Consider the following 25,512-nt stretch of genomic DNA (forward strand, 5'->3'; position numbering starts at 1 on the left):
CTGTGACTCTCCTTGGGAATCTTGTTAAAGGATCACAGAATCAAAGTACCTAAGTGACAGAGGGATTCAAGTGACAAAAGTAATCACAGCTGGAAATATACAAGTCTCTTCTTTAAATTTCATGATAGAAAATAATATTTTTAATAGTAGAATAAGTAAATGTTTTAATGCAATCATAGTTCATCTTATAAAACAAACAAACAAACAAAAAAAACAGAGTGCAGTATCCTAAAAATAGTTTTTCCAAGAGTCATGTTTAATATATTTATCCTCAGAGGATATTTAAGTTGGAGAAGGTCTTAGCAATATGATTTTTTTTTTAAAACTGTTGAGGGCAAAATGTTATATGACCATTCTGTTGAACTTTAGAGAAGCAGCAAAAAGAGCAGCCTGTGTGTAACTACATCTATCCATCATCTTTAGCTTGTTTCATTTGTAGATCTTAAGATATGGGCATGACATGTGAAATGACTTCTGACTCCTGCTCCTTTCTTCTCCCCCATTCCTGGTTCTTCTTTGGACCCCTTTGGTCTCAGACACTCCTGGATTGCACTTTTTTTCAGGGTTTTTTGCTTTTATTTATTGGTTGCTTTTTTGAGAGGGATTGGGGGGTTTTTGGTCTGTTCAAGAGAGGATGATATCATGATACCTATCTTTCCACATAAAATATATAGTTTCCTCAGAAGAAGTGAGGTTTTGGAGTAGATGCAGACAGCTGGATGATATAACTAATGTGATTAACTGAAGCTGTGGCCTCCCTTGCATGCTGTTTCTATTTGTATGTTGAAAACATTTATTTCTTTGTTTTGTTTGGGTTTTTTTCTGTTTAAGTGCTGTTTTCAAGTAAGCTTTTAATAAAGTCACATCCTTTATTTGTCACTGTTTTTTCTCTCTCTTAAATGTTTCTTATAAATCTATTTGCAGCTGGGTCTCGAGCATCTTACAGCAGCCAGCACAGCCACCTTGGCTCCGAGTTAAGGGCACTGCAATCTCCAGAACACCATATAGATCCTATTTACGAAGACAGAGTTTATCAGAAGCCCCCTATGAGGAGTCTCAGCCAGAGTCAGGGGGACCCTCTGCAACCAGCACACACAGGCACATATCGCACTAGTACAGGTAGGTGGCTGCAACTTGCATGGTTGTGTTTTTATGAGATATACTTTATTCTTCAGTACTAATTCTTTCTGATGTGCTAAACAAAATGTATTATGTGCATGACAGTCAAACAGAATACCTTGTGCAGATGGCAGCTATCAATAGAACCCCTAAGGCATGCACAAAACGCAGAAATACTTAATGTTGTACTATATCTATAGTAGGTTAAGCTAATTTGGGGAGGGGGCTTACTCATAAGGAGAGAGAGAATATTTTTATTAATCTTGTATATTGTCTTTCAGAAAAATCTGTTGTCTCTGAAGAAATTGCTAGGGTGTTTTGCTTGCAAAGGTATTTTGTGTGTTGCAGAGGGACTGCAAAGTTCCTTCCATATGAAGCTAAAGGATTGTTCACTTGCTTTTGAAGTGAATCATACATAAATGTTCTTCATCTCTCCTACAGAGGTACACTTTGGTATAGGTACACAGACATAAAGTTGAACTATGGCATAGAGAAAAGCTGTTAGCATCACTGGCTTACCCATAAATTATAATGATTGTCCATGAAATGCATTGGTGTACAAGTCCTCCTTGCAGAATGTCCTCTCAACCAAATGAAATACAGCTGTATGTTGGAACCCACAAATAGATCACAAATCAACAGGGATATTTATGGTATTTAATGTACAAAATAATCAGAGTACATAAATGCTACAGCCAAAATAGCCTAAAGCAGATGTAGAAAGAACTTGCCTTAGGAATTGTAAGTATTTCTGGTGTTTTATCTTTGCTGTGTTGATCAGAGAGGGAAGATTATGTCCGTTCTCAGATCACTCCCATTTTCATCAAGAAAAAGTTAAGTGAACTTTTTGGAGCAAGATGCTTTACTTTCTTTTGATTTTTTTTTTTTTTTTTTTTAATTTTTAAAACCAAACAAGGACAAAGCTGGCAGTTTTTGCATGTCCAGAAATTTCTGTTGCCTTATGCATGTTTTGGGTGTTCAGAATAGAGGAAAGAATCCTTAAAAATAAGTTTTTCCACAGAAAAACAGCTTTCTACTTTTTGAAGAACACCATTACATCATTTCCTTCCTGTTAAAGAAAGTACCCTAGTATATGTTTTGTGTAGAGTCATACATATATGAGAAAAGATTGCTATTCTTTGCATGAAGGGGACAAGAAGGGCACAAGACTGAGCAGCGGAGGCAGTGATAGTGACTGAAGCAATTATTTATATTGAACTTTAAACGTCTTGTTTCATATGTGGCTGCCTCATATTTCCTATACGATGCTCTCTTTCCCGGTCATACCCTAAAGAGGGTTTGTTTTGCTTGCAAAATATCCCTTGGTTCTCTGTACTGAAGTAGCAGGCTCTCTTGTGACTGTAATCTTCATAACACCTCTGTAAGGAAGGAAACCCTGTCAACATGGATCACAATTATAGTGAATGAAACTGGGACGCAGGATGTTACTGGGTAATACCTGAAGATGGGTTTGCAGAATGGAAGAGGAAAAGCTAAAAAAAAATACTCTGATTTGGGTAGCAGAAATGGACCTTGTGAAAATGAATTTTGTTTTGCCATTTGGGATATGGATTTGAACATTGCTCCAGGCTCGTTCTGAAGAATGACCCCATCAGTCCAGCTTTGTGTTGGGTTGATCCTCCATCACTTTACCCTTCCACCCCTATCATCAGGGTCAGGGGAAATAAAAGTAGGTGGATGCGTGCCAGGCCAGTTATTCTGTTGCTCCATCGATAGCTGTTAGCTGCGGATGCTGTCAGCCTTTCACGCAACCAGGCTGAAGAGCTGTCAGCGCTCACAGGGAATTTTGAGCTGGATCAGATCAGCTCTCAGACTCCTGCCTCTACCACAAATGCCTGTAGGAACATATCCCTTCTGATGGAGACCGTACAAATTTTCTCAGATTAGAAGAAAGAAGTGGAAGAAGTTCAACTGAAGTTTGGCACATTCATTGAGTTGTCTTAAGTGGTTTTTATTGTAGGACTGAATAGCTATTTGTCTTGACTATTTGTTATAAAATATGAGGGATGTAGATTGCTGTGTACTCCTTGAAGACATGTACCATGGCCTGTATCTTCTGTGTGCGTGGGTTTCACCGGGGTGGGAGGCAGTGGTAGGGAGCTTTAAGGCTTCAGTGTGCTCGTTTCCAGACCATAGTTCACATTCTCTTGTCAATTACAACAGTACCTTTAATCATGAAGATGGTGCATGCTTTTCCACATCTGATGGAAAAAAAGGAAAGGCATACTTGGTCTAAGGACTTTGTCCAAAACCTGGATTTTTTTTTCTCTGTAGCTAACATTGCCAATTAGAAACAAAAATTATGCTAGTTAGACTTGCAAAAGATTTACTTTTGTATTTTTTTTAAAAGAGAACATTCTTCCTGACTTTGAAAATTTTACTTAATTTGAAAGATTAAGTGACTCACAGAATGGAAACAACTCTTTTTTTTTTTTTTTTTTTTTTAATATAGGCATCAGCTCTTTCTCTTTTGTAAGCTCTTAAATACTTATTGCATTCAAGAATGTTTATACAACTAAGGATAAAGCCCACTCAGAGTTTTTCATCCCATAGGAGAATCAACGTTCAGTGAGCAGAATTCAGTAAGCTAAAATTTCTCTACAGGGTAAACTAAATTAAGCTTATTCTATTTACTTACAAGGAAAATACGAAGTTAAAAAAAATCCCCCCAAAACCCCCCACAAAAAACAGTATTTCACTCATGAATGAAATGCACGATTATAGTTCTGCACTAAGGGCTGAATATTGCAGAAGATACAAAATAGTAGGAGCTTACTAAACATCTCTTTCTGTCATAACTTTAGATAGGGTCAGGATGAATTCTTCATCACTTTGTCATTTAAATTATGACCGAGTGTTTTACTGTCATGCTGTCTAAGGTAAAAATCATCTTTCACTTGACAGCAGTAGATGCATAGGCTTTTTTGGTTGGTAGCTTTTACTTAATCCCTCTGGATCTTCATAGGGTAATGCCTTCTCTCATATAAAAAGTACCAACCCAAATTTCTCTGCTAAAAGTAGCAATAAATTCTACTTACGAAATTGTAATCCGCAAAAGATGTGCTTGGAGGGAGTACACAGACATAATATAATTAATTAATTAATTAACTTACTGAATGTAACTTGTATTTGTAACCCAACCAAATAACACTAATAACTTTTGTCCAGGCATGTGTATTACTTACATTCCTTGTAAACCTAAAGGCCTTGCATTATTAATTTAAATCCTAAATTAAAAATAGTAGAGCTAAGCTTATTTGATGGGATGTTTACGTGAACACCACTGGAATTTGAAAAGGACTATTATTTAAGAGGAGTGAATGATTGCCTTTCAGACAGAGTGGGACACAGAATTGGTGATCGTTCGCTTATTTGCAGAATTAGAAGTTTTGACTAGAGATTTAGTTCTTAGTTATTCATGTTGAACATAAAACAAGTCCAAGCAGGCAGAATCTCGCTATTTTGCAAGCCTATGATTTCCATAGCTGCCTTGAGGAGAAACCAGCTTTGCTGCTGAGGTCCTAGACTGTCAGTGCTGACCTGTAGTAGGGGAGCATGGCTTCAGCAGTGGTGGAGTCCATGGGACCAGTTGCCATCACCCTCTGGAGGCTGATGGCACTCTGTTTGGAAGTGCATAATGACGCTTGCTTTTGTTGTCGTCCCTCAGTGAAAGAGATGAGCCCTCTTCTGTAAAACAGATGTGATTTCTGGATAAAGTTATTAAAAGCTTTGAAAGACTGCTGTCCTCCAGTCTGTGAGGGAAGGGTAGTAAATAGGAAGTCTGTGATTATTTTGAACTCTCTACACATGGGCTTTATCAGATTAAATAAGTGCTGCTGCTTAAATGCACTGGTGATGCTGGCTAGCTGTGGACATTTTAGATCTCAAAACCTGCAGAGTTCTCACTCTTTGAGAGTGCTTGCTGGTTTCAGGGGCTGTGGGTGAGTATCTTTGTCCCCAGCCTCACACATGGCAAAGGTGAACCAAGCAATTACACCGGAGGAGTGAACCTGTCCTCCTCCGCACTGTGAAGGATATATTCATCTCAGTATCACCAGGGGAACTTTGATGGCCTTGAAGAAAGTTTAAGGATTACCTTGGGTTGTACAGCCTCAGGACGGTCTCTGCCTCTGGCACCTGAAGGTAACCGTGGGGAGGTCCTCGTGACAGACCTCAATCATCGGAAGTCCAACAGCCGTGTATGGTTACATGGCCAGTTAACATTAGTTTTGAGTGCTGAGTACACAGAGCTGAAGTGCTTCCTTGATGAGGACAGGGCACTTAAGGCACTTTGAGGACTCTTCTGTGCTTCCCAGAGAGAGGGAGAAACAGACCAGAAAAGGAGTAGTATGGTCTGTGATTGATATTGCTGAAATTAAAAGGAGGACCCTGAACTGGAAGATTAATTGAAAGGAGGTTGATTAGTGCAAGGATAAGCAGTGAGAGTTTCCATTGCCTCTGAAGAGTGATTTAGTGTGGGACGATTTACCAGGCATGCTCTCGCAATGGCTTTTACATCAGGGAGCATGTGTGGGGCAGGGGCACTCCTGCAGTACTTCTCATGCTATCTCCAAAGCTGCCTGATGTCCCTGCATGTGCAGGTAGTTGCCAGGCTGCCCTCCAGCTTCTCTGATGGCCTCCTCTCCTTGAGACCAGGTCTCCCCAAGGTTCTTCCCACTGATGCTTGGGTGGTTCCACCAGTGCACCACCGCCTCTGAAGCTGTGTCTGTTACTGAAAGCTGTGCTGCTGCAGACAACACTACCTCCTGGGTGCCATGGTGGAGAATGCTGATCAAAGAGAAGAGGCCTGTGAAATTCGTGATGGTAGGTGCAAACCAGTAACATGGCTCTTCGTGAGCTGGGTTTCTGTGTGAAGGGAGAGTGCTGTCAGGAGTGCCATGGAGAGTCAAGGGGGCCCCTTTTCAGCAGGAAGAGTTAACCTGTTGCTCCTGGCCGTGGTTTCTGTTCAGGTGCTTGCCAGTGCCAGGGAAAAACTCTGTATTTCATCGTCTTGTGATACGGCACAGGAAAAAACTTTGGAAGGTGAGAATTACCATTATGGTTCTGGGCAGATGCTGTCCTCTTCTCTGCCTTCCTTCCTGCTCCTGCCTGGTTCTCTATTAGTTGAAGGAAAGGATTCTGCACTGGGGAGGATGCATTAAATCAAACACTGCTCCTAGTTATTTGTAACGTTGTCTTTCTGTTGTAAAAGTATATCCTGCTTTAGCGAGGTAGGGACAGCATTTGCTTCCAGAGTCCAGTCTTTCTTCACAGATTATGTGTGCTGCTGGAGGGATGGGAAGAGGACCCAGACAGCCATGCCAGTGTTTTCTGCTTTGCACTTGGTCCAGGCTTTTGCTGTCCTGGAGGTTAAGCAGTGCCTGAGGGGGAAATTTACAAGGAAAATTGGCATTCCTTTTCTTATCACTGAGTTGGTGGCTTTCTCACAACATGTCTGGGCTGTTTCTTTCTTCTGCATCCTTGTTCCATTTTATGAGGTGCCTGTGGTGAGGATTAGGTCTCTATTCAGAACCTAAAGGAGAGGCAAGAAAAAGAGAAGCAAAACCGCCTTTTTCTACCACTCCGACAGGAACATCCCATAAAAAATTAATTGCACTGTTGGTTTGTTTGGGTTTGGTTATTTTCAGGAAGCGGAGGTTGCTAGTTTTGTGGCTTGTGGGTGTTCAGATGGCTCTGACCTCTCCTTCCTCACCTTGTTCACATTGCACAAGCAAAACAGGGCAGTCCCAGCTCTTCGGTGTCCGATGGCCTCCTGTTCTCAGTTCCAGGTTCACATGGTGTTCACCCCCACTCCCTGGGAGCTCCTTCCCTTGAGGAAAGGCAACCACACACGCAACCTGCTTGGGGGGTTCCATCCTGTTGACCTGGTAGACAGAAGCCTGGCATTGTGGAGTTGCTGCTGGAAAGCTGCACCAGCCCACCAGCTCCTTGCCTCTGCCCTGCCTTCCATCTGCTGCCAGCACAGAAGGGCAGAGACCTCGCCTTGCTCCAGGAAGGAGTGCTACTCTGCTGCCAGATAGCTCTACCTTGCCAGCAAGGGAGCCAGCAGTCTGTTGGAACAGTAACTGCTGAATAGATGCAAGTTAATTTTTGCTTTTTCAAGTGAGATTTTTACAGCAAGGACAGAGAACAGTGTTGTATGGACTTCTTAATGCTGCTTCCAAACACCCAAGTACTTCATTTGCTGCATGTTTTTTATTCTGGTCCAGCTGAAGCTTGCTTTGATTCTCAACATTTTGTCATGACTCAGCTCCTTTGCTGTCCCTTACAAAAGGAGCACGAGGCTACAAAGGATGCATGAACTGAGCTAGAGTAACTCATCTTCACAAGACTGTAAATATTTGTCTTCATATGTAATAAAGTGTTGGATATGTTTGATATTTTTAGAAGTCAAGGTGAAGATTTTTTCATATTGTGAAGCAATTTTCCAGTATTTGAAAAATTCGCCATTTGAAAAAAGTTAGACATCAGTATCCTATACTTTACTCTTCTTTCAAACATAATTAAGCCTCCTTTATTGCAGTTATGCAGTTATCATCGCAAGATGATAGTGTTTTCCCACATCAGCTTTTACAGATGAACTTTTCTTTAGCCATTTTTAAGGGTTTTAACCTTAAACTCTTAACCTTTAAAGGTGTTTTGGTGGTTATGGAGTAGTTTATACATTATTACAGAATCATAGAATAATTTGGGTCAGAAGGAACTTCCAAAGATCATCTAGTTGACCTGCAGTGAGCAAGGATACCTTCCCATTAGACCAGGTTGCTCAGAACCCCACCCAACATGGCCTTGAACATTTCCAGGGAGGGAGCATCCACAACTTCTCTGGGCAACCTGTTCCAGGGTCTTACCACTCTCATTGTAAGTATTTTTTTCCTTATATCTAGTCCAAATCTATAGATTAAAACTGTTACCCCTTGTCCTATTACAACAGGCCCTACTAAAAATATCTGTGCCCATCTTTTTTATAAGCCACCTTTAAGTACTGAAAGGCCATGACAGAGTCTCCCCAGAGAGAGCAGAGCCTTCTCTTCTCCAGGCTGAACAACCCCAACTCTCTCAGCCTATCCTCCTAGGGCAGGTGCTCCATCCCCCTGATCATCCTCCTCCTCTGGACCTGCTCAAGCAGGTCCTTGTCCTTACGTTGTGGACCCCAGAGCTGAACCCAGCATGCAGGTGGGGTTTCACCAGAGCAGAGGAGAGGGGCAGAATCACCTCCCTTGACTGCCCACGCTTCTCTTGATTCAGCCCAGGATACAGTTGGCACCAGGACACATTGTCACCTCACGTCCCAACTTTTCATCTACCAGTACCCCCTAGTCATTCTTGTCAGGGCTGCTCTCAATCCCTTCATCCCTGAGCCTGTACTGACACCAGGGGTTGCCCCAACCCAGGTGCAGGACCTTGCACTTGGTATTCAGTATTCAGCTGATACCTGAAACAAATACGAGAAATTTTTTCTAAACTTTGCTTTGAGAAATATCTTTTTGATAATCATTTGTAATACCTTATGGCAAGCAGTCCCTTGGTAAGTTGTTCTCTGTAGCCATTTCAAATCACTGAAGTTGGCTTAAAGATGATGAAAAACATTTAGAAAATCAACATAGCATTCTTATGTTGAAATAAGACTATGTAAAAATGCCACTGTGGGACTCCAATTTTAATGTCATGATGAATCCCATATAGAGCGCTTCCCTTCCTTCACAGCTTTCTACACCTGCAAGGCATGCAAACATAACTTCAGCTCTGGGAATCAGACTCTTAGTTACTCATAGCTATCTCATCCTTTCACAAGTTGTGTTAGTATTGCTTCTTGTTATGGAACTGGAATTTAGTTAACCAGATCTAATTGTAATTCCACAGACTTCACGTTAATAAGTAAAAGGAATTTTAATGGGACTAGAGGGAAAAAAAAAAATCATTCATATATATATATATATATATATATATACACAGTTGCGTGTTTTCACATTCTTACAGTTAGTATCAATGAGTGCCCTGGTATAGTTTCACTTTTGTTTCAGAGCAGCATCTAGCTATTGATGAAAAGGCACGTTACATGCTAGTTCCTGTATTACAAATACTTAACCTGAAAGTAAAAAGGGAACCTTCATTTCAAATGTATTTTTCTTTATTTATCTTTAAAGTTTTCACATCATGCAAAAAAAAAGAGAAAAAAAAAAAATCAGCTTTGAATTTCCCCGTTTGGATTAAATCCTTTGTCTGTTATACTGCTTCTTAAATCTTTATTTAGTTTTTGTTCAGTCCTAAAATGCAATAGTTAGGTTATAAATACCTAACATTACTTCTTTCTGCTTAGGTTGTGGGGTTTTTTTTCTGTTTGGGGGACAGGTTTGTTTGTTTTGTTTTTTGCTTTGTCACAAGCTGATGTGCTGTGCAGGGGCATACTGTGATGCCACAGCTGCAAATTAATTGAGGATCATGCTGGTAAATCACACAGCATGGAGTTCTGGCTATAGGACATAATGTTTTCGGGGAAATTAAAAAGAAAAATTATTCCTACCACTGCATCTCTATTAGTTTGGTAATGTTGTGATAATAGACCTGTATTCCTAGCTGACATCCACTTGATAACATTGCTTTGGGAGAGAGAATTATAGGAAACAAGTAGGGAACAAATCTTCAGTACAAAGTAAATTGAGCACGAAATACCTTAGTGAGGTATTATGCATACTGCATAGTGAGTAACAAATCACCTCAAAGCAGTGCAAAGTCATAATCCCATTTCATTTGACAGATCCGGGGTGTCTGGTATAGTCTTATCTGTGTTACATTTTTGGATATGTTTTTAGGTGATTCTTTTTCCAGATATAGTAGCATCTTGTCTGAGAAAAAAATAATTTAAAAAAAAATTCTATTTCTTTCCAATTACAATTTTGGCAGAAGTATAATAAAAGACATTGTTTTCAACTTCAGTGGTATCCAGTGATCGCTGTGAAGCTGTGGACAAAAGCAATGAGAGAGGAGGAAAGTGGCAGAAGGTCAAAACCCTGCAGAACCACCTTTGTAATGAAGGTGTGAGCAATATCCCCCTTACAGTGGAAAAACATTTCCCCGAATGAGATACTCATTGCTCCAAAGTATTGAGCCCATGGTTAGGTTCCATAGTGGAATTGTACCCATCTGAAGACAGCCCAGATTCCACCGTTGCTCAGAATGAAAACATTTTAAAATGGTAGGTATCCACAGCCTCCTTCCTCAGTCCCATGAACAGGATACTTCCAGAGGCTTGTGGTTTGCTGTATCTATCTTCTAACTCTTCTACCCTCCTTTTTTAATAGAAGGATGACTTATAGTGTATCTGAATGCTTCTCAGATGTCCCTTGACTTTTGCCACCTATTGACGGAGAAATGTGATTATAAAATCTTGGTCAGGGAAATACATCCCTGTAAATCTCATCTGCCACTACTGAGAAAATACAATGTCTACTCTGTGCCAGAAACTGTGTATTTATCATCTATTTACTGTACAGGTGTAGTCTTAGGTTAAAGCCCGGTCATGTTAGACTTCTGTAATGTGGGACTATGTCCATTATCTTTTATTTACTTCAGTGTTGTGTGGAAATACAGGGTTGTCATTCATGAAATAAGCAGTTCAAACACCTTTCATAAATCTTCTTGTAAATCTTTGCAGAACAAAACCACAATGCTGTCCCTGAAGTAACTACCCAGTAACGTCTTCAAGATGACGAATGCTTTTGTTAGAGGATCATTCTTTCTGCAGCATTATATTTAAAGGCACTCTTCAAAAATCACCAGCCTTTTTTTCTTTTTAACTCAAGCTGTAATTTTATTTTTTTTTTAATATAAGACTGTCTTCTTTTAGAGGTAGTCTCTTCCTCTATCGTATGTTTACATGTAGGGTTGGAGTTTTTATGAGTCCAGCAAGTATTCAGAGATGCTAGCTTTTACTATAACGGGTCCATCAACTTTCAGAAGTCAGGTTAATGTTTAAGGTATACATATCATATGGTCTGGCACTGGAATACAAATGTGGTTAACTTAATAGTAAAATAACTCTCTAGAGTTGAAACTATTAATGTAGCTGAAGCTCAATAAGTTATTCTAAAAAGTTAGTAGCCATTTTATTACTTAGGAGTAAAGTATACTAAATAGGAAGAAGTCAAAATCTGAAGAAGACACCCATGTGCTTGATGGCTTTAGCATGATGCAGTGCAGGCTGATAATCTGTTATTTTCTCACAATATTTATACTTTTTTTTAATAATAATTGTCACTACTGTCCACGTGTTCTATTTTATGTTGTCCATCTGGACAGGAAACTTTTAACAGAGGGTTTTCAAGAGAAGGTGAATTTGCAGCGAAACCAGAAATTTAGTTGCAGTAGGCTAGTCTATAGGCAGTAGTATGGTCTCTGTGGTTTTGCTGTGATTGGGTAATCATTATGGTCATTATGTCCCATGAGCACAATGTGAAACTGTGTAGCATTACAAAGAGGAGGAAATGTGTGTCTTGCATAGTGCTATTGCTCAGGGTTGAATTTTATCTCAAGTGAGAAAACTGGCATGATGAATTTTAGTATCTCAAATTCTGAAAGAGCATTTGCTTTTACGGGCCTTGGCAGTTGTTACATTCTCTGTTTAAATGCTCATGTAACAAATAAATTAAACTGCATGTTCTCCCCAAATTGAGGGATGCCACTCAAAGAAACAAGAGGCAATCTGAGAAAAGATCTTGGCATAACACCTTTAGCAGCCAAAGTTGCCATCTGATTATCACATTATGTGAAAGCATCACTTTTTTTTTGTGCAGAGCAGCATCACTGAAACATGCTAGATGCTGAGTCTGAGAATGGAAGTTGCATATATTAGTAGAGATTAAAATCTGGCAGACTTAAAATGCTGTCAGTTCCTAGAGGTAGAAGGGAGTATTATATTTTTTAATACCGAAAACTTGAAAAACATGGCTTCTGCCCTGTTTGGTTGTAAAGAAGGAAGGAAATCACTCCTGTCTTGAGTCAGAGAGTTGAGAATCTGAATTAACTGAAAACACGTAGTTGTTTGAGCATCCTAATACCTGCACAAAACCTTGGTGTCCCCTCAGACTAGACAGATTTCAAAATGATGCTTTAGCTATATATGCTTTTGAGATACAGGCTGTATTACTGTGATGTACACCTGTAACTCTGGAACCTGATGGTGGAGGACGACTGAAAGGAAGGATGTAGGATTTGAGAAGGTTGGGTGTGGGGATGTAAGGTTGGGCATGCAGTGAAGCCTTTTAATAGACCTGGCTGTGTCAGAGGTTGCATTCCAATTTTGACTTCAGGTTTCACTGAAGTCGCATCAAGCACAGCTGCAAATGAACTTTGATCAGAAGTCATTCTTATCAGGCATCTTATCTATTAAATTGAAATGCAGGTATCTTAGATACAAATTCTGTCCACCATTGCTGCTCACTGAATTACTTGTCTACCTATTTCTTCGAGGTGTAAAAATCTTTATATAGATGACTTTATTCATAAGGTATGTATTTGCTTCCACTGCTAACCCTAATAAAACTAGGTGCTTTTAGATTGATGCAAGCTAATCACATACTCGAATCCATAAATAAAATAAGTACTACTAAAGAAATACTGTCTAAATTGGTAATTAAGAAAATTATTCCATATGCTACAGGTTAGGCAATGTCTTCCCCACAATGAAACTGTTCAATAAAAAGGAAACGAGGTATGTATTTCAAACAAAAAATAAGGGTGAAAAGGAAACTAAGACACAGACAATGTGAGAATGTACAAACTGAAGTGGAGCAATATAGACAAAAGAAGTTTTCAAAGTGAACAGATACCAGCTGATCTCTAAAGATATGAATAGCTCAGAAACAGAAGAAGCAGTGTTTTCTTTCACCAATTCTTTCTTCATTATGGAAAAACATCAGTTTCTAAGCAAAAGAACATTCAGCCTTATTGTAACAATTAGTGTCAGATCTAAAGAACACTCTTAGAACATCAGAATGAAAGGATACATCACTGCAGTAGCAACTTCAGTTCTTCAGTCTTCAAAGATTGTCAGTTTTTGCACTGGAAGAGGATATATTGAACATGACAATATGCAGAACACAAGTGATGTTTCCTTGGTTTCTATGGAGCAAATAGCTGTTCTGGAAAACAGTGGCGTGTAAATACAGTCAGGAGGTAATTTTAAGATTTTTGAAAGAATCAAATCACAAACAGGCAATAATTCATCAGTGGGGTATACAGTCACTTTGAGCTGTTTATGATCTTCGCTAGGCTTAGTACTCTGCAGCTGCCAGCAGTGGGAATCAACCTGTTAACTAACTCAGAGATGCACTGAGTACTTCCCATAGAAGTAAGAGCATAGCAGCTAAGCAGCTACCTCTGGTTTTGAAGATGAGATGGGAAAGTATGAACAACGTAAATCTCCTGTGATGCCATCTGGAAGAGACATGAATGTTGCCTTGATAAAAAGGCTTCCTTCTTGCCTTGTCATAGAAACATCGGATGATAAAAGTGTTACTGTATACATGGCTGCAACAGCATGTAGACAGGATAATAATTATGAGTAGGTGTGACAGCCAGGTATAACCAGTACCAGAGGAAACTGTGAGTAACATGTTTGTGGGAGGAAAAGAGACCTTCTTTGCTAAGTACCATGTTGTTCAGTATCTGTTTCTTTTGTTTGCTTGTATTGCCCCTGTACAGCATGTTATGTTCCCTTAAAAAGGCATACTTGGTACAGCAGGGAGACTGCTTGTTTGCCATGCCCAGCTGTTGAAGGTGCTGACCTGAGCATGGTGGAGCTGACTGGAGGGAAGGAGGTTGTATTTCCCCTGATATACACAAAATATGAACAGCTGGAGAAAGCTGGAGCCAGCAGAAAATTAGGGGGAAGAAGGCTAGCTGAGTCTGTGAAGCAGATCTAGAAATCCTTGAGAGGGAAAGGATGTGGAGGTAACATAGGGAAAGAGGCTTTTCCAATTGACTGTGTGAAGTTTGATGCCATCCCGGAAGCCCTGAAAGGTTGATGCATTGAAAAGAAAAAACTGGATGGATGGAGAAGAGCCCATCCTGTGAGGGTGCAAGGGAAGATTTGCTTTTCCTTTTGCTCTGGCTGAGAATTTGGAGACTGGAGTTTTGATTACAAAATCAGCAACTAAATAGCACAAAATAAAAAGTGGGAGAAGTGAGGAAGGAGAAAGTGGAAAACAAGAAGAATCGAAAGTTGCAGTAGTTTTGACTGTGTTGCTTCTGTTTTGACTACAAGAAGTTATGTAGTAATGTTTCCAAGCTGCACAAGACTTCTGTGGTGTTGATATCTGTGTCGGGTCCTGTTTTGCCAATTATTAGGCCTAGCATAAAGGACACAGCCAGCATAAAGATGAACTAATAACCAAATTGTATTTGATACAAAAGGGTCAGTACATGGGTGAGTAATGGGAGTACAAGTCACAGTCAGATTATACATAATTGACATCAGTCCCACTGACCCCAACAACAACACTGCACAACCAACAATGGGTAGAATAAATGGTGACATGCAGTTTCCCATAGAAGGGATGGGAGACTACCAAATCAACAAGCCAAATCCATAAGACCAAGGAAGCCACACACTGAATCTCCACACAGCCCACACTTAGAAAAGCCAGACCTGACTGGAGCCCAGTCCCAGGGAGGCAGGAGGTCCTTCCCCAACAGGGAACTCTGCACAGGACATCCACCTCACAGACAGACACTACCCCTGCCTGCAAGGGGTCCCAGCTTTTATCCCCCAGTGGGACACCTGACCTTTGGTTACTTAATGCCGACACCTGGGGCTCATTTACCCCATGGCTCTCCCTGCCAGGCCGGCCGCACCCTGGAGGGAAGCCTAAAGGCAAACTCACCCCCCCTTTGTGAAGGGCTGTGGGAATCACCCAGATGTCAACCTTAATTTGGGGTCTGGGGTTGAAACACCAGTATTTCAGGTCCTGAGTATTATAAATATAAATCTCGTATCTTGAAATCCTTTAGAGGTTTTTTTTGTTCTGCTCTCAGTTTGTGTGTTTAAACTATGAAATGAACAGAGGATATAAATAAAATCTTAACTACCTTAGAAGTAGTTGCTAATATCAGTTATGGGTTGTTACTCTTTCAGTAAATATTTCAGGATCTCCCAACCATGTATTTCTCTTACACTTCCAATGTGGAAAAGTGCTGCTAAAAGTAACTGCTAAACAAATTTATTATTATCATTATTATTATTATATATGTATTATCACATACATCTTGAACAGTGTTAAACTTGACTGCTTGTGCTCGTTACTTTGGATTGCTGATTTGCTCCTAGCTTGATTATAATCTACTTGGTTAAACTTTTATTGCAAAAAGGCTGGTGCATACTCTAAAACACTTATGTAACATTTAGAAATCTAAAGTGTTTGTATCCCCCAAACTTAATGAATTCTGTCTCCTAATTGACAGAGAATGCACTGTGTTATTTTTATGGTGTTTTGGATGGGACAAGTATCTGTTTTATATATCTCCTGTATATTTGCTACTGACAGAATCCACTGCATTTGTATCATTTATGAACTCATGGAGGGATGGTAGACATAGAAAAGACGTCTTACTGGGATCCAATTTTCAACTTTAACATGAGAGTAGGAAGCAACTACAGGTGCTAATCAGTGAAGAAAAAAAAAGAAAGAAAAAAAGCCTAAAGAATTGTGAAATCTATGAAAGGCACAAGGAGAAGGTTAACACAGGAACTGAATGTCTAATACAGAATAATAAGAGGGAAATTTTACAAAGTAATATCCACAAATCAAACAGCAGCATCAGCCAAGCAATATAAGTCTCATAAATTAAAAGTTTATCCTCTCTGAAGGTCTGATCCTATGTATGTTGACTGGGCAAAATTCCCTCTGACTTCTAGAAAGTCTGAACCTTTTAACAGTTCTTACGTGAATTTGGTCTTCCTAAGATACTTCAGTGTGGTGCAGTAGCATCCCTGCCTAAATCAACATGTTCTTGCTTTTTGGATTTTGTTAGTTGTTTCTAGAGCTGTCACAGATTTTAAAAGAAGATACAAAATCTGAAAGTGAATTTCTGAGTATCTCATTAATGAGCCTGTGAGTATATTTAGTGATACACCTAAATTTTCAGCATTAGTATAAAAGTTGCTGTATCTTTGTTAATGCTATGCAAAAGACGTAGAAAATTATCAAGGCTAGGTTTTCCGTATGCTGTTTCTTCAATCAAGAGAACCATAATCAGTGCATACATCCAGTCTTTGGAAGGTTTTCATTATAGTTAAGAAGTGCTTTTCTTTCTCTTTGTCAAGGATTTATATTAAATATCTGTGTGGTGCCCCAGATGCTCCGTTTTTTGGGATGTGATTTCGGTACTTCAGTAGTGAAGGGTTGAGGTGATACAATAATTTAAAGATATTAATGACATGTCAGATTAAAACAAGATCTTAAATGTTTATGTGACAAACTGAAATCTCTTCACTGAGACTATAGTTCTGGACTTGCACAGTGCAAAATATTCACTTTGGAAATTCTCAGTGGAAATTCTCAGTGAAACCCTTTTCTCAACCCAGAATTAAAATTCTCCTCAAGCATGGTTCTTACGCTGAAGTTTAAAATGTCATGGAAGTATAGAGATTTATTTGCCTACTACTGAGCATGTTACTTGCTATACTCAGTATCTGCCAGCTGCGGCAGAGAGTGGGTGCTGTGATCCTCCGTCAGTGCAAGCCACATCAGCATTGCAGGCTGTGGTCTGTACAAGCCCCTCTTGTGTGTCTGGAGTGGGGTACTTGGAAGGGGCGGCCACATTGCCAGTTTCCCTCTCCTTGTGCCTCTGCAAGGCCACTACTGAGCAGTCGCAGGAAGGAGCTGTAAGTAGGCTGAGGTGCAAAAGGAGCAGAGCAGAACCTGTGATATGTATCTGACATCAACCACTGAATTTCCATCTAATTTTTTAGAAGTGGGGCAGCAGTCACTATTAAAAACAGTGCTTACATAGGTGGTCACTTTGGCAAGGCAAGATACAGGGTAAGTAAAATTTTTGAGGCCTTTTATTTCTTTGAATTTAATCTTGATCTCCTTGTAAGTTCTGGGACTTTGAAGAAGAAGAGCAGGTCTCGTTTTGTAGACATCTTTACCTCCAAGCTTCTTGTTAAATCGACAGGGTGTCAAGGTGTCCACAGAACAAGACCTGCTTCTTCAAAAGTTCACAACATAACTGTGGTTTTACCTTTATGTGGAGGCAGAATAGGGTCCACCATAGACCCAGGGCAGTGAAGTGACTTGGCCATGATCCTGTTTCAGCCAGGACAGATCCCAGGATAGCTGGGCTGTTGGCTGGTGCTGAGCTGGGGGAAGCAGCCCATTTCTCCAGAAACAGCACTTCTGTTAACTCCTCTCTTCCCTTGCTGGGGCAAACCCCTGATCCTTGTCAAAGTAGTATTGTGTCTTACCTGTGATGAGGTGATTCTGGCTGAGGTGTAGGTGGTTTAGATTTGAGAGTCAAATGTGAAAGCTAAAGAAAGAGGTAAGTGTCTTCAGTTTAAAAACATGTAAAAATGTTTCATGACCATCTGCAAAGATAGCTGGTACATGAATGCTTTCTGGGCCACTCCAAGTGTGTGACTTCTGCATGCCCCCATGCTCACTGAAGGCTTGCTCTTGCTGTGTGAGGCAAATGGACTTCTGAATTTATTTATTTTAATAGACATAATCACTATGGCTTTTCTGTTTTAATAGCTAAATAGAAGAGAGATCTCAATAGATGGAAAGTTTTCCATAGCCTAAAGAGCCACACTTCAGTCAGTAAGTCTGGCTGAAAAAGGGTTTGTTAAAGCAAGAGTAATGTTTTGATAGGAGATAGCTTTGCTTTAATTCTACATGAAATTACTAGTGAAAAATGTCTGCTAAAGCTTAACCCTTTGACAGTCCATGAAGGGGGCTGTAGTCAAGTTAGATGTACAAGTTCTTCTAAAGTGTTAGTTGTTTGACTTTTGTTTTTTTCTTTTAATTGATCTGGGTAACACTGGCCAAACAAGCTGATTTGTGAATGTTTAACTAAGTCATATATTTGTCTCATTCTCTTATTCTGACTGTGGCACTCCTGTGTTCATTGTGATGAAATTCAAAAGGAAGTAACAGTCTGCTAGGAAGATAATTTGAGAAATGAATCAGAGTGACTCAAAAAGCATGTAGGTGTTAGGGCAACAGCTAGTTTCAGTTCATAAAAATACCTATTTTGATAACAAGACAAAAGAGAAAATAGAAAAGTTTTCAAAGAGTTTAAAAACAAACACGATTTCCATCGAACTGTCTTGCAAAGAAGAGGCAGGGAAATGCAGTGGAATATTTTGCAAAGCAATATACATTGCAGTGAAGTTCTTGTCTTCAGCAGTATTAGCGTTGTAGGGTTTTTTGCAATTCCCCACATGTCAAAAGCTAGCAGCATATTCTGCAGAGTGGCAGTACTTAAGAGTATTCTGTGTCAGTATACAATTTCATTTTTTGCTTTTGCACTTGAAAATACTTCCAGTATTTTCTCTGTTTTCTTTTACTCTTTTTCTCACAAGGCACCAAATTTTTATTTTGAACTGTGTGTATTTCCTGTTAAAATGTGATGTTTCCCTTGTGTCTTCCTAACACTGAATTTAGCATGATCTGTGCATGAGATATTTCAGTATGCTAATACTGTTATTGCATTTTAACTGATGCAATTTTACGAAAAGGTCTATATGTATCTTATTACTCATTTCTTAAGGAAAAACGGTAGTTCTGAAATGTTGCTATATATGTAAGTTAATGTAATCACAGAATCAAAGAGTGGTTTGGGTTGAAAGGGACCTTAAAGATCATGGGCGGGGACACTTTCACTAGCCCGGTCCAACCTGGCCTTGAACACTCCCAATGATGGGGCAATAGATAAGTGGGTGATCCCACTTACAAGTTTTAAGTTATAACATAATACTTGTTATTGTAAAATTATGTCCTTCAGAACCAGAAGAAAAAATTAGAAATGAGGAGAAGATTTGATACAAATTTAAAATTTTCGGGTGTTGTAAATTTGACAAGTACTAGGTCAGATAAAAATGCTGTAGTTGTATTTAAAGCTCACTGTATTTCATTTGCTGACGCTTTGAGATAAAACATTTAAAGTCCCTTTCATGGACCTATAATATATTAAATATTTATTTTCTTAAAATGTAAATGTGCATGTTTATAAGAAATTATTGGGAAATCTATTATGAAAACCTGCCTCTTTAATATGTGGTTTTGCCTACAGTTTAACATATGATTTTCACCCAGCTAAAAGTAGTCCTGGACCCGGGCCCACTCCCATTGGCAAAAGTATTCTTGTTGTCTTGGGACAGGGGGAAACAGGAGCCACCATGAGATCATGTGCCACTTCAAACAGCCCGAATTTCCTTCTGAGCAGAGCCAGCATTTAATTTGTATTTGTTTCCAGGCCAAAGATCATGTGGATATTGGTCCTCGGCCCATTACAGTGATAAGCCATTTGCCATTGACTGGACTTTGGTTCAGAAATACTGCGTGTTTAATAAGAATTATAAAGCAGACTGGATCTCTAGTACATGATGCTGTAACAGAAAGATAATGGGCTACAAGAGAGATTAATAAGATTTTTCAGTCACAAAAGCATTAGGTCACTTTACATCTATTGGTTAAGCGGCTCAAAACTGGTAATGCATTAATCTTGAGCTGTGGTGTGTGAGCACAGCCATTGCTGGCATGCATTAAGACATCCATGTGATCACCTTGTGCTTAGCTCTTTTTCAGACTGAGTTAGCAGTATCAGTCCCCTAAGTCTTACTTAAGGTGAAATGCGCATAAGAACTTTTAACAAAAAGAGTAGGCAGCAACTCTCAGTAGCAAGTGTCTGGTTGTACCTGCTTTACGGATACCAGGGCTACAAACTTGGGATGACCATGCCTGTCTGTTTCTTGTGCTATAAAACCATCTGTCTCAATTTGGGCTCTTGAGCCTGGTTTGACCCTCCTTTTGCTGGTTGATCTGACTGATTCACACCCTTGTAAGGTCTGGAAAAGCCTCACTTGGTGGTGGTTGTGAGTCCCGATTCCCATGCTGCTTCTGCGCTCTTTTCATTTCAGGTTAGTGCAGTTAAAACCCCAGGTGAAAAGCACTGCTATGATCTATTTAATTGGTGTAAAAGTCTTCTAGTCCAGAAGTGTCATTTAGAAATTCGTTTGACAGTTATTTACTTCAATGGTTTTGAAAATGACAATGTTGTTTGGTTTTTTTTCCTCATTCTTTTTGGACCCCTGTTTTATATGTGTGTGTGTTTTTTTTTCCTCTGCCTAGACCTGGTTAACCATTTCTGTGAACAGGTCCTCAATTTTTTACTTTGTCCCTACTTTCCTGTCGTAGCCCCATCTTCCCCTGGTGTCGACTCCGTACCCTTACAGCGCACAGGCAGTCAACACGGCACACAGAACGCAACAGCGACCTTCCAGAGGGCCAGCTATGCGGCCGGCCCAGCCTCCAATTACGCAGACCCCTACCGACAGCTGCAGTATTGTCCTTCTGTTGAATCACCATACAGCAAATCTGGGCCAGCCATCCCACCTGAAGGGACCTTGGCTAGGTCACCTTCCATTGATAGCATTCAGAAAGATCCCAGGTGGGTGAAACCTTCCTTGTCTACTATTTCTTGATCATGCAGAGGTTTGTAATTGCAGTTTGCTTTGTATGTTTTTGCTGTTGAATATTGAAAAAAAAAACAAAACAAAACCAAAAACCCCGTGATTTTACATGAAAGATTTTGTTTGCATAGCAGTTTTGTCCTAGTGCTTTGCCTTGGAAGGCTCTCATGAGCTCTTCTGTGAAACGAGATGATAGGTGTGGTCTTGAATGTGTGTCTTCAGCCTGCCTACAGTACTACCACCCCTCAAAAGCTTATGGAAAGTAGTTTTGTCTGAAAATGGGAGGAGTGGTATGACTGTTTTGACTCTAACCATTAATGGATAGAATTTTCAAGTTGCTCCTTGGGCAGAAGTTGTTAAAGTTCTTGGTTTGTCTGCAGTTAATACTCATAAAAGCTGCAGAAAACGATGTTCTGGTATTGTGCAATGAGACAGAGCAATGTCGAAGCAACATGTAATCAGGCTTGTGCTTTACCCTCTGTGTTGTGCAGGCTTCCAATGCCAGTACGTGGTAACAGAATGTATGTATTACAGCTTTGCAGAAATGGTTGTTACTGTGCATGCTTTTTAAATATATAGTACAACTTTTAATGTTGCTGTGAGGCATGACCATCCTCCTGTACCTAGGGAAGGTGCAAGGAGGAAGCTTTATAGCGAGCAGATATATAGCAGAGTATCCCAAACAGGCAGATGTATTAGAGAGAAAGAGTTTTCTGGCGAGTGATTTGACTTCCATGATAATGACAATGGAAATGCTAACTGTAATCCTTAACGCACTTGGTGATTTTCTTCAGTTTTCCAGTGGAAAAGAAAGCAAGTCTCTTTGGTAACTTAAGTTCAAACTTGTTGAAAGTGTTAATTTATACAGGGCTTTTCAATGGCAGATGGTGTGGTTTATCTATTTTTGCTACATGCAATTTAATGATGGGAGAGCCCAAAAATTTACCCCCAACAAAAATGCTGGAGGTGTTTAAGCAACAATTTGAAAAGATTTCTTTCTCTGCATTAAAAAAGCAAACCTTATCAACCTTACCTCTCTACTTGTTTAGCATTCAGTTCTCTGTCTCTCCAGCCAGGAACACAACAGCTAAATTTTATGGTACATCAGAAACATCACTGCTTACAGCTACTTCTGCCATTGCAGAGTTTTACTTGTTGAGAACACTTCTGCTTTAACCTTTTTTTCCCCCCCCCTTAGCTTTTCCTCCAGAAATTTGAAAAAATATAAATTGAATTCCTCCCCTTCTTCCCTCTACCCTAGAGCAAGCATTGGTAACTAGAGGGAAACAGTCTTTTTCTAAAACCTTGGTATTTTGATATATTTGTATTCCAGAACATAAAAGCCCATGGAGAAAAAAAGAGCTTTGCTCTGTAATTGTCTCTTGTTCAGACTTAAAGAACATTACATTAGGAGTGCAGTAAACCAGAGGAGAAATGACGGTAATCTATATCAAATGTTCGTAGGAGAAGCATGATGATGTTGAAGGCACTGCTCCCTGTAGACAGGAAACACATACTTACGATACGCTACAGATCCTAGACAGTATCTTTTTAAGAAAAGGTTATCTCTGTTTAGTTGCTCTGCTATCGCTTTGCAACTGTCAGTCAGTTAATGTATAGGATATGTGCTTGTAAAAGAAGATTTCCTCTTGCAAGATTTTCATTTGCCTGATTTTTGATTCTTTCTTGTCTTGTGATACCATTTGTGCTTTCATGAATACTGATTTCTGTAGGTAAAGCAGAAGTGAATGGGTATAAATTGAATTTCATAAACTCTTTAGAGGGGACCATTAAATATTATTACTAATTACTATTAGATGGACTGGGATTTTAGAAAATACCTTTTGTATTGATCTGATTCATTTGATCCACGGGCTGTGCATGGTGTCTTTTACTCAGTATTGCTGCCCTTACTTGTTGGTTCGAATAGTTCTTATCAAGAAATGTCAGAAGCACACCTGATTATGTTATGCCTTAGTCCCCAGAAGCTACAGTCCACCAGACTGGCCTCTGAAACTATCTGTGGCCTACGGCAGTTGCTGTTCTTGGAAAGACATTGAAAAATTGGAAGGAGTTTGTAGGAAAGCAACAACAGCAATCAGGAGACCTTTAACATGTTGATTTCTATGGATAGATTACAAAAAATGTAGATAAATGACAAGCGTGGAAAGGAGGAGACAGAAAACTTTCCAGATGCTTGAAAAAATATTATGGAATGACAGAAATTATTTAGGGTAGCACATGGGAGATATAATTGTAATTTAGGAAAACATGGCCCAAATATGGGAAGGACTTTCAATGCTGTGTTTAGTTGCATTGTGTTCCTCAGGGGGTTATTGTTTATACCTTATGCAGCAAGAAAAAAGTAAACGTGTTGGTCAGCGGGTGGAATTTGTCAACTGATAAGTTTTGAGTTTCATTACAGACATATTGTTCCTTTGGTTGGCTGGTTGGTTGGGATTTTTTGTGACTGGCACGAATCCTGGAGGGGAATGGCAGGCATCATTTTCAGATACTGAGCCTACCTGTCCAACCAAAGCCCCAAACAAAGGCTCACTGGCAGAGGAAGATCTGCAAGACAAAAGCATACTAATTGCAGGCTTTTGATTAGTGTTTGCTATATATCAGTCAGCTCAAGATGAGAAATAGATACCCAGAAGAGAATGTACTGATCCTAATAAGCAATTAGAGTTCCTAAAACTGAACATTATTTTCTGGAATCTTCAGTTCAGGCGGAATTTTCATCTGAAGTCCCAGAAAAATGGTTGGCAGGCACAGATGTAGTTGACAATTTTTTCCATTGTTTTCACCATGTAGTTTGGATTACTAATATTCCAGTTTTACATACATGTTCTAAGCTGACATTTGGTAAATGAAATTTTAGCTCAACATCTGTTCTGCATCATCCAACTGTCATAAAATGCAGTTAATGTTCATTAACTTAAAGTTTAGGAGAATACTATTTTTAAAAAGTATCAAGATATTTATTAACAAGTTTGTGTAGGGAATAATTTTAATTTACACAGGTAGACTGTTAGCTGATATGAGCTCATATAACAGGTAGTAAAAAATGTATATATCTATACTGGTGGAGAGTCTGAGGCTTTGTTATTTAAAAAGAAAATAAGCCCCATGTCACCTGTCAGAAATAAAATTTAAGTTCTGCATATGGAAAATGGAAAAGCTGAATATCAAACATAATTTACAGTTTGATTCTTCAGAACAGTGTTTTCTGTTTATTTCATGTCAAAAAAAAAGAAGAGAAATATGTAGTAGGGCTGTGATATAAACAGTTTCATGCCATAATCTCTTACATGAAAAAGTGTCATAGGAAGGAAAGAGAACAATATTTATTTTCTAATTGTTGTCTTGCTTTTGGTTCCTACTGAACTGTGAATGAGAGAGTCATGAGTATTTTAAGGTGTCAGAAATATATGTTCATGCGATATTTTCCAGCCTATTTTCAGTTAGGCAAGATTAATCTGTCTCTTGGCACCAACAAATTATCTAAGGTTTGTCTATTCCTAGACTTTAGGGGAACAGGTGAGTCCTAGAAATATAAGAGCCGGTATCCAGTTGTCAGTCTGTGTGCCTTCCAGTTTTTACTCCAAAATACAAACGTGTCAAGTGTGTGTAAATTACTTAATTTTTTGCATTTTTAACCTCGTAAGAAACCATGTACATGTACAGCTGCTGATGCTGCAAAACATGAAAACCACATAATTTTCACACCCTTCAGTTAAATACATATCAATGAAGTTTTGCAGTAACAGTGGTTTTGCTTGTTTACAAATTCACTGTGTCTGGTTTGATGTGTTGAGTCAACCTGTTTCCTTCAGTGTTTTGTGACTTCTCTTATTGCCAGTTTTTATTTACATGCTGGTATACCCCCATCTTCTTCTGCAAAGAATCTGCCAAGATGCTGAGTTAAAAGCAAGAATTATGTGGAATACATTCCATTAAGGCTGCGAAATTGAATTTCAGAATTCAAATGTCCATTTTCATATTGCATTGAATTATATTGATTTACACTTAAAATTTTCCGTTGTAGCATCCTCTTTCCCAAGACACGTTTCAGAATCTTTTAAACCATTTATTCAGAAGAAATGGGGTAACTTGGTGAATGAAGTTATAAAGAGTTCATTCTTCATTATAGAGCAGACCACAATATTGATTGGGCTTTTTGTTTAAAGCAAACAAAACACTCAAAAACCCCCAAACCACTAGCAGTAGAATCATGTTGCAACTTTTTAAAACCAGCTATTTCATAGAGGTTCTCACCTTTAGAATTTTCTGAGTATAGGCCAGCATAGAGACAGAGTTCTCCAGGTATTGCATATTTTAACTGTAATACCCTGAAATGTTTCTACTCCATTTTGCTCTTTCAGAGTCAACTTTCCATTTCATTACCTCTACTGGCCTTAATTTCCTCCTAAGCAGAAGATGATGATGCTGTCTATCTTATAAATTTTTAAATTGGCTTCCTTTTGACTTTATGAAAGGAAATAAATTAGAACAGAACATTTTGTGTGAACTGTAAGTTTCAAAACTCATCCTTTTTTTTTTTTCCGCTTTTTTTTTTCCACAAAAATATGCTTCGTTTGCAAAATACAAGCTAGAGAGCTTTATTTTTCTGTAGGAAAAGTGATAAAAGTAAAATA

General features: G+C 39.1%; 1 protein-coding gene across 7 annotated transcripts in view; it reads left to right on the forward strand.

Annotated features, from left to right (window-relative positions):
* The first annotated feature begins 924 nt into the window (after positions 1-924).
* LOC113476639 (catenin delta-2) overlaps positions 925-25,512 on the forward strand; it is a 266,375-nt gene continuing 241,787 nt past the window's right edge. For 4 of the 7 annotated variants that reach the window (XM_026842466.1, XM_026842469.1, XM_026842467.1 and 1 more), the window contains exons 1-2: positions 930-1,119; positions 20,511-20,829. In XM_026842466.1, coding sequence (XP_026698267.1) covers positions 1,047-1,119; positions 20,511-20,829 — 392 coding nt within the window. In that variant the 5' untranslated portion in view covers positions 930-1,046. Of the gene's footprint in view, positions 1,120-20,510; positions 20,830-25,512 lie in introns of all 7 variants that reach the window. The other 3 variants (XM_026842472.1, XM_026842471.1, XM_026842470.1) reach the window with 3 other exon arrangements.

Source organism: Athene cunicularia (assembly GCF_003259725.1).
Source record: "Athene cunicularia isolate RWA chromosome 2 unlocalized genomic scaffold, athCun1 chr2_part1, whole genome shotgun sequence".
Taxonomy (NCBI): Eukaryota; Metazoa; Chordata; class Aves; order Strigiformes; family Strigidae; genus Athene; species Athene cunicularia.